This window comes from Serinus canaria, chromosome Z, assembly GCF_022539315.1.
Source record: "Serinus canaria isolate serCan28SL12 chromosome Z, serCan2020, whole genome shotgun sequence".
In the NCBI taxonomy this organism is placed as follows: domain Eukaryota; kingdom Metazoa; phylum Chordata; class Aves; order Passeriformes; family Fringillidae; genus Serinus; species Serinus canaria.
Genome location: NC_066343.1, coordinates 63,178,777 through 63,193,509, shown reverse-complemented (window position 1 = coordinate 63,193,509; position 14,733 = coordinate 63,178,777). Strand labels below are relative to the sequence as shown.

Below are 14,733 nucleotides of genomic sequence, written 5' to 3'. Positions count from 1 at the left end.
TGGATTGGATTTGAACTTGTAATCGCTATGTAAAATGCGACTCATGATAAATGCTACTGCTAGTCAGCACTTGCTTCTTCCCTAAGAGATACAGTCTGGAAGACATGAGGTACTTCAAGAGAACCCAAACATTATATTTCAACAAGGAAATATTATATTTCAACAAGGGAGAATCAGAAAGGAGTAATTTTTAAATCCCAGAATACTCTCTTGTGGATCTTTTCCTGCAGACAGCCTTTAATAATAAAATAAAATTACATTTATTTTGGGGGGCTTGAGTTTCCTGTGCCTTTTTCCCACCCACTACTTATATTTGGATTCTGCAGACAAAATTGAGGTTGTCTCTGATAATGACACATAAAAGAATGTCATAATGTCAGTTATAAGTGCTAATCCACAAGGCTGTATTAAATGAAGTTTGAGGTATAAATAATATTTGCCACAACTGAAAAAAAAAAGGGAAAAAGAACATTAGATTTTTAATCTTTATGGAGAAATGGAAAAGAGTGAGAATGCATTAACCTTAACTACCCTTTAGATCCCCACAAAACAAACAAACAAACAAACAAAAAAACCCAACAGCCCCATACATAAGGCTGCAAGGAAAGTCAGGGCCTTAAAATGTTGTGGTCATCACTGGCATGCATGGGGATTTCTCACCCTAGGAGAGCAGAGAACATTTTTGCATCTGTTTTTGGAGCTTTTCTTCTGTTCTAGTCTTCACTTGAATATGGGGAAAGAATCACAAAAGTTTATTTAAAAAGTTATGAAGTTTCCTTACCTGTCAAATTTTCTACATACTTTTATCAGCACTATTGCTCCTGAGTATGCAGAAGGAGAGGGAAAATTAATACCAAGGAGAAAATTAACTTCTTCTCTTGGCTTGTGTGTCACAGATTACAGCTGATCCAGTGTATGGCAGCCTCTTCTATTTATTTTTTTGTCATTCAGTGTCTAAAACACAATACATCAAATCACTATAAATCCAATCAAAGAAAATATATATTAGTGGCCAGATGGGGAATCAGAATGCTTCAATTTAATTCTTCCTTTATAATTTTATGTGAAAGTATGTAGTTTACTTCTCTCTGTAGTTTAGTAAGTCTCTAAAAGGAGACGCAGGGACACGCTAGGTAAGCAGAATTTCCTGTGAGCTGCTGGTGTATTTCCTTTCCCAACTGCAAAGCATGGCATATGAGACCATAACAATCCTCTAGTGTCACCTGGAGGTGTGCAGAGGCAGGTTGGTCTTGAAACCAGGGTAAAGTGTTTCTACATACTCAAGGACTGGAAAGAGACTTCTAAAACTTAAGTCATGTTTCTGTGCTTGCATGCAAAGGACTCAAAAAGAAACTGCTTTGTTCTTTCCTTTTCCAGTCACAAAATTGTTGCTTTTACCCCCTCACATGTGGGGCAGCCTTTTTACACACTGAACAGTGATATGCCATATACTGTAGAAGATATGTGAGCTATATAATTAAAATCTAAAATTAAGATCAAAAAGGAAAGCTTTTCACTTGTTTGGGGTCAAATAAAGAAAGCTAGTGGCAGAGCCTTAACTATCTGGAATCATTTAAACTCCGTGGAAATGAGTTTGGATGGGCCATTGACACCAGCTGCAGCCTGTCCATCATATAAATGTAGAATAAAAAACATAAACTTGAATCAAACTATGCAGACAAGAAGTTAACTTACTGAATTCAACTGAGCTACAGTGATTTGTAACTGCACAGCTTTTTATCTTAGGCAAATGTACTTGCAATACTCTTCCTTAATTTGCAATCTCATAAAATTGGCTATAAATAAATTATTAATACTGAATGACAATTGGACAAACAGGAGGAGAAGAAAGTCTAGTGAAAGGGATCAAAAGGTTAAAACAATCATCCCTTCTTTGCTGTTTCTATACTGTTAGCAAGAGTTTTTGTAATCACTCTGTTTGTTTAGTCTTATTCTTGACATGAAGCCCATCAAACTGCATAGAACATGATAAAACGTGATCTCTGTTCTCTGCAGCTAAGGGACACTGTCAATGGAGGTACAAAAAGAAAAGTATAAAGAAACTATCACTGAATGAAGTCGCTCAGAAGTTTATCTGATATTGGTTTGTCTATATAATATTACAAAAATAATTTGACCTGATTTTTTAATGTAATAGAAAAATATCTCAGGCTGTAAAAATGTCTGTCTGAGCAGCAGCTCAGAATCAGGTCAAGAAAGACACTGAGGTACTTGAGTGAGTCCAGAGAAGGGCAATGGAGCTAGGGAAGGGTCTGGAGTCCTCTGGGGAGCAGCTGAGGGAGCTGGGGATGTTATCCTGGAGAAAGGAGGCTTGGGAGAGACCTTATCACTCTCTACAGGTGCCTGACAGGGGTTGTATCCAGCAAGGTGGGGGTCAGTCTTTTCTCCCAAGCAATAGGACAAGAGGAAATGGCCTCAAGTTTCAGCAGGGGAGTTTAGACTGGATAATAGGAAAGATGTCTTCACTGGAAAGTTGGTACAGCACTGGAACAGGCTGCCCAGGGAATCACCCTTCCTGGAGGTATTTAAGAGCTGAATAGATGTGCTGTTTAGGGACCTGCTGTAGTGGTGGACTTGGCAGTGCTGGGTTAACAGTTGGACTCAATGATCTTAGATGTCTTTTCCAACCTAAACAATTCTGTCTAAGAATGGGTCCTGGTAGAGTTTTGGTTTAGAAGTTCCACTGTTTAAGTCAAATCAAATCCAGCTCATCAGCACTTTTTTAGCAGCTGGACAAATGTATAGTATCAAATTAAATTATTGGCAGCTCTGAACAACCAGTGGTCATTCTGAAGCAAAACACAGGTCCTAAAGCAAACCTGCACAATGCCTCACCCTTGGGCAGCCATGCACTGAAATTCTCCCTGTATTTCACAGTTGGCATAAAGTGGTACAAGTGTGACAGTGAATGTCACATCTCCAACCAGATACAGAGCAGTCTGTGGGAGGATGCAGCTGCAGCTCTGGCTTGTGTGCTTGTTGTGCAACAGAAGGACCTGCTTGAGAGAGGATTGTGCTGCAAGATTGAAAAGGCACCCTCTTCAGAGGATGTGAGGAAGGAAACAAGGGGAAAAAGGTGACCCCTTTAGCTGCAGCTTAATCTACCTAAATCAAAGTCCTTTAATGTGCTGTTCTTGAGATTTGGTTCTATGTCCCCAGCAACAAGTAGAAATAGGAAGGGTCCTTCCTCCTGCATATAAATTAATTTGACTCCTGGGAGCAGAGTCTTTTTGCTGCGAGTCCTACCATAGGATCTGAGAAAAATTCAGTGTGGCCAGAGCTGGGTTGAAAACTTAGCAGAATCTGGGATATTGGGAAGGGCAGAGGTCTTGAAACAGAATTGCAATGTGAAAGCAGTGATATTGCATTTTACATGCATCTGCTCCCTTGGGAATCCATCTGGCTCATGGGGTCACCTGGCGAGGGAAGTAGTGACGTGGATATCCTGAAAAGATGAGCTGGGAGTTCTTTGGACAACCTTGCACTGGTCTTGAGCTAAAACTGTTTGATTCAGGCAATGTGGCAGCAAAGGCCGTCAAGGTCCAGTGCCCAAGGATGTTCCCTGACAGAGTTTTAAATTATATATGGATGTAGTATGGATGCAGCTGTGGGCTGCATCTGGTTACAGGCAAGGTGTGGGTTGCCAAACTGCACAGACTGGCACAGTACAGAGTGTAAGTCAAACAAGGAAGACCTTAGTGGTAAGTACTGCATTTAAATGGTTGCTGAATATTTTTTTTGCTGAACTTTTGATCCATATGTTTGATGGTTTTGATTTGACCATTTTGGTCTCATGTTCACCAAACAGCTTGGAGAAAAATAGGCAATTTGCAGTTGCAACTACTGGGCTTGCCTTTTGGGATGTGAGTGCTCTTCTGGCTTACATGCTATATTCCTAATATATTCCTATGCTAGCCCTTTCAAATACAATTAACTAGGTGTATTTCTACATATTTAGCTATGAAAAATGAGTTCTGTATGCACTATTTGAAGTATCAGTAATATAGTTGGCAAAAGTAATGTGGTTTGCTATAAACAACTCCCCAATATCTAACAAATTTTTTAGCTCAGGAAATTTCTTTCTTTTTTTTCTGAAATTGCTCTGATTTTGGAAACCATCGTAATCTAAGTTAATTCACAAAGATAGTACCCTTAAATAAAGAAAGAAATAAAAGGTATTAATATAAATCAGAACTGATTGCAGTTGTTTGTAGTGTTAATATTTCTTCAGTACCCTATAATGGAAGAAATTTTAAAAATGAACATACAGTGCATGGCAGATAATTAAGCAAGAGCAGTATAAGTAAAGCAGTAACAATCAGTGGCAAAATAACAGAAGGTCAAGTGCTGCAACAAGTCTTCCTGATTAACTGGGCAGGTTGCTAACTAGATTGTTAATTAGTACAGCCTTATACTCAGGCACCCGTTCATGCGAGATTTTTCCCAGCATTCCACACTGTATAATCCTATTGAAGCTGTGAAAAGCAGCAGGTGTTTAGTTTGTGTATGGCTGGCATAATAATTACACCTGAGGAAAAACTTTTACAAAACACAGCTGCTGTTTCTGTCCAAATAAACTCCAGTAATAGTGCCAAAACTCAATGTAAGGATAATTTATAATCTAGTGATACAAAATCCATGTGGCAGCAGAAACTATTTTTGTAACTCATAGTCTTTTCTTAAAAAATGAAGAAGCCCGTTAATATTTTCTTTGGGCACTGGCTAACATTTCAACAACAATGCTGATATACATCTTGATATCCGTACTGAAATATTTGGATATTGGAGATTCTAAGCAGCCAGGGAGTATGCTTCAGTCTCTTACAGGGCCAGTAGCAAGTAGCTTAATATGAATACAGAAGAAGAAAAAAGGGATGGGAAAAAAGTTTTTTAAAAGTTTAAACTGCCAGTTGTAAGATTTAGTTGTGTATATCGCATCCCAACTTGAGTACTAAAGAAAACTCCCACAAATATTGGGGGCAGAGGAAGTTATGTTTGATCTGATTTTAAATGCTGTGGTAGAAACAGCCTAGACCTCAAAATACAAGAATTATAAGTCTCCTCAGTGCCTGTTGAGTCATTAAACCTCTGCTGGTGTCACCCACAGAATTAAAAATCTTGGACCAAAAAAAAAAAAAAAAAAAAAAACGGCATTTAAACAGAGCAGCTTTTAAAAATGGAATAAAAATGAAAGTGCCAGGGGCAGGAAAGCAGCAGTAGGAGAACAGTTTAGAAGGATGAAAAGAGAAAGGAACAAGGAAGCAGAAAAGCAAAGAACAGAATGCCATGGTCAGACAGTCAAGGAAAAGAGAAAAAGAGGAATAATTATGGGGAACAGGAAGTAATTGAGTAAAAAAAAGTACAGAGAACATGTCAGGCATTGAAAGGAGGTAATGAAAACCAAATATAGATTTTCTTTGGATCAATACAGAAGAAGAAACTGGGCTTACCTGGGTGAGCTGGAAGGTGTGTAACAACATTGTCCAAGGCAGGAGAACATGGAAGAAGCTGAGATGCAGAAGAAGGAAAGGGAGCTTGGCAGTGTGTCCCTTCTGTCAGCAGCAAAAATGGACGAGAGCCTTGTATCGTGTGTCTGTGTTTTCTGTACATTTTCTACCTGAAGCATACCCACACGTAAATGAAGGATCAGGCAGCTTTTTCTGTTATGAACTTGAAAATCAGGAATCAGGCCAAAGGAAAAAAAGTTTAAAAAAGCAGGGAAAAAAGCCAGTGCTAAATTTTCCTTTCTTTGTTTGTCTCATGATTTCTGAGCAGTAGGATTTTGTGCTATTGCAGAAGTAATGCAAATCGTGTAATATTTCTTAAAACCCTTGGTATCCATCTAATTAGCATTTCATTCATGTTTGTGTTGACATTTTGCATACTTTCTTTCTGCCTAGTAGTGAGTATTTTAAATTCAAGAAATATTTACGTGTCTGTGTATTGAGAAAAGATACACAGTGTCCCATATTCTTTGTAGCAAGGCCCACAATATAAAAAGCCTCCAAGAAATAAACTTTATACATTTATTAACATCTTAATCTTTTCTCTCAAACTGCTTTCAAAGGAAGCAAATAAAAATGATTTACCAAATTCTATGTATGTTCAGGAGTCATCTATCTAGAATGAGAACAGAGAAAGAAAACTGTGAGATCACTGTATTTTGCTGCACCCAGGGGATTGGAGACTACCACAGTGCTGCTCAGCACAAGGTGAGAACATGAGTTAGGGGGTGTTCTGCAGTAGCATGGCTAATCAGAGTGGTACTGAAAGTGTTCCCAAGCGGCTGGGGTTCTGGAAATTGCTTAAGATGACCCTTCATCTGCACAACAGACTTATTTCTTAGCTAGGCTAAGCAGTCAAGGTGAAGGTTTTGTAGGGTTGTGCTGTTATCCTGTGTGAATTGCTTCTTATAGATAATTTGGCTCTTTCAGAACCAGTTTAGATGTCTCAGCCTTGGGACCAGGCTATACCAGACCATATACACATAAAGGTTTAATTCTGGCGAGAGCCATAGACTTTACTCCAAACCATACCAACAAACTGCCTGTCAATATGGGAGCTGCAAGATAGCAAATGATATGAAGTGTAATAATGTGCACCACTAAGTTCTACTGTTCATCGTCACTTTTTATTGAGTTTCTCAATATAGCCTCACCTATTATTTACATTAAATTTTAATTACTATTCCCTATTTACTGACCTTTTTATTACTGTAAACATAGTTCAAGTCTGATTTTCTTTTGTGACAAGGTAACCCACCTTGCTGATCAAGAGAAGCTAGTTGATATAATCTGTTTCAATTTCAGCAAAGCTTTTGGTATTCTTACTGGAGCCTTTTGGACAAAATGTCCTGCCCGCTGCTGGATAAACACATCCTGGGATGTGTGAGCAGATGGCTCATGGGTGGGGCACAAAGGGTTACAGTGACTGGGGTGACATCAGGTTACAGTGACGGGTGAGATCAGACATGCCACTAGTGAGGCGGTGACCTGTCCCTAGTGGGGTTCCACAGGGCTCCATCCTCAGCCCTGTGCTCTTCAACATCTTCAGAAATGACTTGGACACAGGGCTGAATGGATACTAAGGAAGTCTGCAGATGATACAAAAATGGGAGGAGCTGTTGACTCCCTCTAAAGCAGAGAGGATTCTGTACTTGAGATGGAGCAACCCTGAATGTATGGACAAACAGGGAATGAGGTGCTGGAAAGCAGCACTGCAGAAAGGTGTCCTGGTCAGTGGTGAGTTGAACATGAGCCAACAGTGCCCTGGCAGCCAGGAGGGCCAACCCTGTCCTGGGGGCATCAGGCACAGCATCAACAGCCGGGCAAGGGAGGGGATTGTCCTGCTCTGCTCTGCACTGGGGCAGCCTCACCTCGAGTGCTGGGGCAGTTTTGGATGCCACAGTGTAAGAAAGACATGAAGCCGTTAGAGAGTGTCCAAGGAGGGCAACGAGGGTGGTGAGGTGTCTGGAGGGGAAGCCGTATGAGAAGTTGCTAAAGCCACTTGGTCTGTTCAGCCAGGACAAGAGGAGAGTGAGAGGAGACCTCACTGCAGTTACAGCTTCCTCATGAATGGAAGCAAAGGGGCAGGCACTGATCTCTTCTCTGTGGTGACCAGTGACAGAACCTGACAGAATGGCCTAAAGATGAGTCAGGGGAGATTTAAATGTTAGGAGAAGGTTCTTCATACAGAGGTTGGTTGAGCACTGGAAGAGGCTCCCCAGGGAACTGGTAAGTCTGAGAAGCGCCAGGTGCCAGAATTCAAGAAGCACTTGGAGAGTCTGTAATTCTGTAGTCTATTTACAGTATAAATTTTGCATGCTAATACTTTTAAACACAAGATGATGTCTCTCTTATCTTTCTATTTAACCATAAGCAGAGGCAAAGAACAGGAAGATAAAATAGTGGGAGTACTAATCTAGAAAAGTATAAAAAATTTAATTTAGTTTCAGTGGTTTGGTTTTATATCCAGGATTAATGGATATGTGCCACAAATTGTTCTCTGTTTGTGCCTTCCCTTCATACATTGAAATGGGGAAAAATGTTTTCCTCTCTCACAAGATAAATCCATTCCCATTCAAGGGAATGTGAGATATCATTGTGATGAATGCCATGAGAAACTAATAATTCTGGGTGTAGCTTAAGCTTGGGAAGATTTGCACTAAATGAAGGAGTGGCTAGAAACTGAATGAGCAGGGCTGAACAACTGCCCTTTCTATTAGTTCTCATCTGGCCCATGCACTAAATGAGGCGGGGATCCTGTGGAAAAAATACTGAGCCATCATGTAAGTACAGACTGTGCACACAGTTAACACTCATCCACACGAGGAGCCAGAACAGAGGCTGTGCAAATACAAGCACATCTATTGACTCTCCTAGCACTTCAGTTCTTTTCACTATATGCAAAAGCTTTTCTGTGCAGGGTGGTCTGGGGCTGCTGTACAGAAATCATAAAGGTGCCCTTTAATGAGTCCATTAGTTTTGCCAGAATTTGCCTCAATAGATGCATGACGTATTCTCACACATAACAGACGCATACATTCCTATGCACACATGCTCTTACAAAGGTGTCTGCTGCATAGTAATGTAGTGGTCAGGGGTGTTATAATTCACACAGAGAATCTACATTCCCCCCCTGAATTTCCATGCTCTTACTAAAGTACTGATCTTTCCAGTTGAGAATACTTATGCAAAGGGATCACGCATAGAAGAAATTTTGTTATGACTGTTGGAGGAGTAGCCAGGGGATCTGCAATTATGTGGATTGAGAGTATAAACCTCTTACACAGGAATGTGCAGGAGATCAGCTGCATTCCTTCAGTCCAGAGCCTGTGGTAAAAGCAGAGAAATGTTATAAAGCTACCGAATTAGAGAAGTCTTTTTTGCCCTCCCAGTTTTGGTTTTGCTTAGCCTGTTTACTGGGACAGCACAGAGGTACAACACAGATGGAAACCAGTTCTGTTTACCCTAACTAGGATGTTCATGCTGAAACCTAATTTTTAGGTCAATATTTTGATGTTTTCACTGCTGACTGTTTTAGCAGGCACAGCTAAATACTGCAGGATTATAGATTGAATTTGGAAGTGGAAAAATATCAAGTGAAGAGCTTTCCTTTTCTTTCTTTATGTCTTTTAAAAGATAATAGAATAAATTACAGGTGAAAATCCCTTAGAATATAAACTGCCTAAGTATAGATTTTCCTGTCTGGAAGATTTTCTGCTTACATTTCACTTTCTGGGTAGCAATTACTAACAAATGCCACGTTGCATTTGTGCAGCCTTTGCAACAATAATAAAGTTGATTTTCACTCTGTTAGCTGCTCAGTGATAAGTTACTGTTCAGCTACTGTTGCTCTATTTTGACAGAAGACAGTGTACCCACATTTCTTGTTAAGCAAATGTTTATTCAGAAGAAGTACTTTTATTCAGAAGAAATACAAAACATCATTGCTAAAAGTTAAGATACAAGGCCAGTAGTTTTTCAATGAGTAATACTTTAAAAGTTCATTTTGACACCCTGCAGCAATCACATTATAATTAATCTGAACATGCAATGAATAGAGTTTTAGCTATAAATATATTTATTTCTTTTCATTATTTAATGTATCATATGACCAATTTAGTCAGTCTTATTGATATAAAATCGCAGTGTCTGCACACATTACCACTAAGAACATGGAAGAGCTATGCAGTTGTATAGGTACCTGCATGCCCACTCAGTTCTCTGGCATATCATTAATTTAATGCAGACAGCCTCTTGAGTGCCACTAAAAAAATAAATAATCCATTAGCAGTGACAGTCAAATAGTCACACATATTCATTGCACTTAATATGCATGGTCATGTTTTCTATTTGGGTGCTGCAGCTGATGTTTACAGATACAATTGTCATTTGATGCCTGGATGCTGGTTGAATAGCAAATAGATATGAGAAATAGAAAAGAGAAAGAGAAAGGTTGCATATAACTTTTCAGTATACTATCAGTGATTTTACATACAGTACTAAATAGCTTATAGCCACTATCTCTTAATTTTATGTTTGATATCCCCACTGCATTATGCCTCCTTTGAGATTTATTGTATTTTGAAGCAGCAATAAAAGACACTTTCAGAAAATGGAATGTCATCTTCACTGAAGGTGAGACCAAAAGTCACTGACTTAACAGAGCCAACATTTTTTATGTTTATAAACTAAAATGGCCATGTTGCACAATGTGTATGTACCTGACTTCCCTTCTGCATTGTATAGGACTCGTTCATCAAAAGGAGCTGCTTCCACTGATCCAGACACATTGGTCATTACAGGTTTTTGATTATTTTACACTACAACAAAAGCAATAGATGTTCCAATTTTTGCACACACTCTCTTTATTGGGAGCTTACTGTAGATGTCTTTTGATTTCCAGTGACTTCTGATACATAAGGGTAAAGTGATATTTATCATTATGAGTTATCTGTTCACTTTGCTTCTATTTGCAACTTGGTTATTCAGACAACAGCATCAAAAAGGAACTTTCGGAATAAATGTTATTCTACAATGGATAAGCAGGGAAATACTTGAGTTCTGTACGCTTCCTTAGACAAATCTAGTAGCAAACTACAATACTTTGAAAAAAAGGGCATTCTCAAAATAGAGTGATAAATATACTTATATATTTAGTCTAGAAGACAGTTTATCATCAGTTTGGAGCTTATAATATCTATATTACTATAGTGACAACTTATCTTCAAAATAAACAGAAATTAAATCTTAACCTAAATGTTCTGAGTATATTTTGAGCAATACTACAGCATAAAGTAGACCACTATACTCTAAAGTAGACTTCAGATAAATCTTGGAGAATTATATTCTATAATTAGTACAACATGGAAAAATATACTTTTGAAATAATGGAACATGACTGCATATGTCAGTGTAGCTAACACTATTGGAGGTGGAATGGCAGGTCAGTGGTGTATTGTCTTTTCTGAGGCCCACTCATAACAGGATGTTATCACCTTTTTTTTTTTTTTTTTTTTTCAGAATACTGTTCTACTCAGAGTGGCTGTCTTTGGTGCTTAATAGGTGAAAGCCAGAGTAAAACCTGTTGCCAGGGACTATTGTCCTCTAGACCTTTCACAGATGTGAACTGGCCTCTGGGAATAGATAACTAAGAATGTGTTTCTACATGGGCTGTAAGACATGTGGAAAGGAAGTGAAAAATTATAACCCTAACTTTTGCTTATATTCCCTCAATTTTAAATGCTCAGATAAATGGGAATAATAAGCATTGGAGGACAAAAGCTGAAATCCCAAAAAATGTTAATTTTAAAAGAGACACCATTTAAAAGAGACACCAATTAACTTGCAATCAGCAGTTGTGACTCTTATTGCTTTCACAAGTGGGATTCCAAACTAGAGTTTGATCTTCAATGAAGTTGTTATTTCAATAGCATGCAGCATCAGCGTCATTATCATAGATGCAATCTGAAATGGAAATAAAATGCAAAACTATTAATATTGTGTAGTACTTCAAAACAAAGATAAAGTTATTTATTGTAATTGAATAGAAATGAAGCATTGTCCCAAATATTCAACATACCATCACCAATATCGTCATAAATGTCTCCATCACTGTAAGTTAAAAAAGACAAATAGTATATTTAAAAGTTGAGACATCAGAAATGTATTAAAAAATACAGTAGCAGTATGGTGCAGGCAATCTATAATAATTAACTTGCTAATTAGGAAAATACAACCTTTGTGGTAACAGAACAGTGTTGAGCAAGATGGTCAGGTCAAAATATTTTCAGGAAAGAGCAGACTTTGATACATTTCTTTCTAACATTAAAAATTTGTTTTATTTATTACCTTTTTACATAGATGTTCTCATAGAGTTATTTCCATAAAGAAATTAAATATTTAATTATTTTTAAAAAATGGTTAACAGAAAAATTGAACTAAACAACCCAATCACTATGCCCTTTAAATTATTTTTGTTTCTTCACTCAGAAATTACATAATAGTTTTGGAGGTGCTACTTTTTAGGTAATGAATTTAGATAATGTGTATTAAAAATACATGCTCCATGAATAGGAATTTTCAAATATGTGACTTAGATAAATGGACAGGCCCGTGGAAGACAGTAAAACTGTTTATACATATAATTCAAATATATGTGTGAGTGTTAAATACCTCTAAATTCTAAATGTGACAATTCTAAAAATGACATCTGATTTGATATTTAAGGGTTTAATATGAAAAGCCTCTTGAAGGAAATGGAGAGGCTTTGTCTGACAAGAGTTTTGGATTAGAACCAAAATACTGAGCTCCATGCAATTACTTGGAGCAGCACTGAGCCAAATCTCAATCGCACTAAGACTGAAGACAAAAAAACCTAAAGAAAATTTGGTCCATTTTAGTTAAACATTTGAAAAAGACATCAATACACCTAACCCCGTTAACTTGCTGTTCAGTAATAGAGTCTAGTACCAATAATGCTTAATTTATGTGATTTTGCATGGTTTAACCAGAGTTTATGGTTAAGCGATGAGGAATGAAGCTCTGGCAGATTTTCAGCATGGATGTATGTGATTAATGTTTGACAAACCCTAACTCCTTAAAAATAACTCAACTTTCAAGTTTAGAATGACAGACTAAAATAATTATATTTCACTTTTTTTACTAGACCAATTTAGAACAAAAAAAGTGTTAAAACAAAATTTTCAAAATGATAACTTTATACTTACTTATGAACTAAATTGCTTCTCAGAACATAGCCATCTGTAAAAGTGAAATATAGATGTATTTAAGTCAAATCTAAATACTCATTATTACCTCAGTTGCTAGTACTAATGAAATGTGGTTTTTCTCTTTTATATACTTCAGACAGAAATACATTATATATGGAAAACAATTTACAGTGCGGGCACCTAGCTGATGAAGATTTTGCTATGTGCAGTATTTTGCTTATTCTTATTTGCCTACTTAAATAGTAATAGAGGTTATGCAAGATTAAGTTTTCATCTCATATTTCAGTTTCTGGACTGCATGAGAGGGATGTGAAACAACAGTTATTAACAAAAACTATAGCACAAAAATGTAGTGTAGTAATAACAACATAATAATATTTGCAGTAATATTAAGTAAAAGAAATATTTAGAGTTTCATACAAGAAAAAAATGTATTTCAGGATGTGTACTCCAGTGAAATATCATTACATGTAACTGTTTAAAATTTAAACTGTAACATTAATGAGACCAATAATGGATATAATAATGAAAATACCTTAGAAAAGCTACTGAATACTATTCTATTAGTCTAGTGCATTACTAAAGAAATCAGATAAAATTACACATACTCTTTTTTAATGTATACAATTTCTTTAAAAAAATTACTTCCTGTCTTTGGTAAAAGATATCTACTGAAATAATTTTCAATTGGTATAATGAATACAAAAAAAGAGAGAGCTATAACAGTAATTACATGTTTGTAGGTAAACACTAGTAAGCTGGTATGAAATTAGGAGAGTTCTAAAGAATAAATGTGATCTTGTATTGTATTTAAAATTACTATGCAAATTTCCTTCTTTTAATCATTAGCAATTCTATTCAGGATATCTTAGCTCAGTTGTCCTTCCCCAGTTTTTATTTTCTGGAATAAAGACATAGAAATTGCTTCTTTCTTTTTTTTTTTTTTTTTTTAACAGACTTTTCAAAATTCTTTATAGGGCAGTCCAATATTTTCCATGGCTCTTGAAGTCTCCAGGAAATAATTCAAAATCATTTGGCTAATCTAAGCTTCTCTGCTTGTTCATATAATTTTCTCAAGTGAAATACATGAAAGCAAAGTTTCTTTGCTCATAGTCATGGCCCACAAACACAGTCTTCTTGGAAGTCATGTGCATGTGACAGTGCTTCTGCCCTTGCAAAGCATTATCTAGGTTCTTTGATTACTAGCCCTCAAATGTGTGGGAGATACAAGCCCTGCTGTTCTCACACTCTTTCATATTTACTAATCTAAAGTAACATATCCAAAGTTTCAGTTTCCAAATAATTAATTATTTTTTTATGGTGCTTCCAAATAAGGAACAAGCCAGCAGGTTGGCACACTTCATGTTGATTACATAGCAAGCACTGAAAGCTATAACACATTGTGCCAGCTGCTCACTGACAATGTAAAGGAAGCTCAGAGAGGTCAAAAATTAAACTTTGAGCCACTGAAGTCCATTTATGTCCTACTGATTAGGCAAAATCTACAAATCTACAAAATCTTTGTGTATTTCAAAATGTGTGAGTTCAGACCAAGAAGGAATTTGAGATGTAGATGAAAATCAGTTCCTTGTTTCATTTCTGACATTTCAAATAATTTCATAACATTTAAAATAAGCCATAGCAGAATATGTTCCTAAGATCATCAGCCCTTGCTTAAAAAGGTGAGAACACATTGAAATAAATTGTGGTTTTGTTTAATTGTTGGCTTGAAACTATGGAAGTGCTTCATAAGTTAATGATTAAATCAAAGAATTCATGTGCAAGAAAATAACAAAACCATCTTTGGTGGTGGATTTTCAGTCTACCTGGCCTTCAGAAAGTAAAATCATAGCTTTAAGATCTGAGGAACAAGAACAACTAGAGCAAATAAACAAAACTGTCATGCATTTAACTAAAGTAGGATTCAAAGTTTGCTAACTAATGTGTAAATTGACTGGGATCTATTCAGAGGTTTTCAG

The 14,733-nt window shown here is 36.9% G+C and overlaps 1 protein-coding gene across 4 annotated transcripts in view; it reads right to left on the bottom strand.

Moving 5' to 3' along the window:
* Positions 1–9,405: 9,405 nt before the first annotated feature.
* FYB1 (FYN binding protein 1) overlaps positions 9,406–14,733 on the bottom strand; it is a 46,211-nt gene continuing 40,883 nt past the window's right edge. For all 4 annotated transcript variants that reach the window (XM_050986615.1, XM_018920616.3, XM_030237186.2 and 1 more), the window contains 3 exons: positions 12,752–12,785; positions 11,605–11,636; positions 9,406–11,489 (listed from right to left, as the gene is read on the bottom strand). In XM_050986615.1, coding sequence (XP_050842572.1) covers positions 11,449–11,489; positions 11,605–11,636; positions 12,752–12,785 — 107 coding nt within the window. In that variant the 3' untranslated portion in view covers positions 9,406–11,448. The remainder of the gene's footprint in view (positions 11,490–11,604; positions 11,637–12,751; positions 12,786–14,733) is intronic.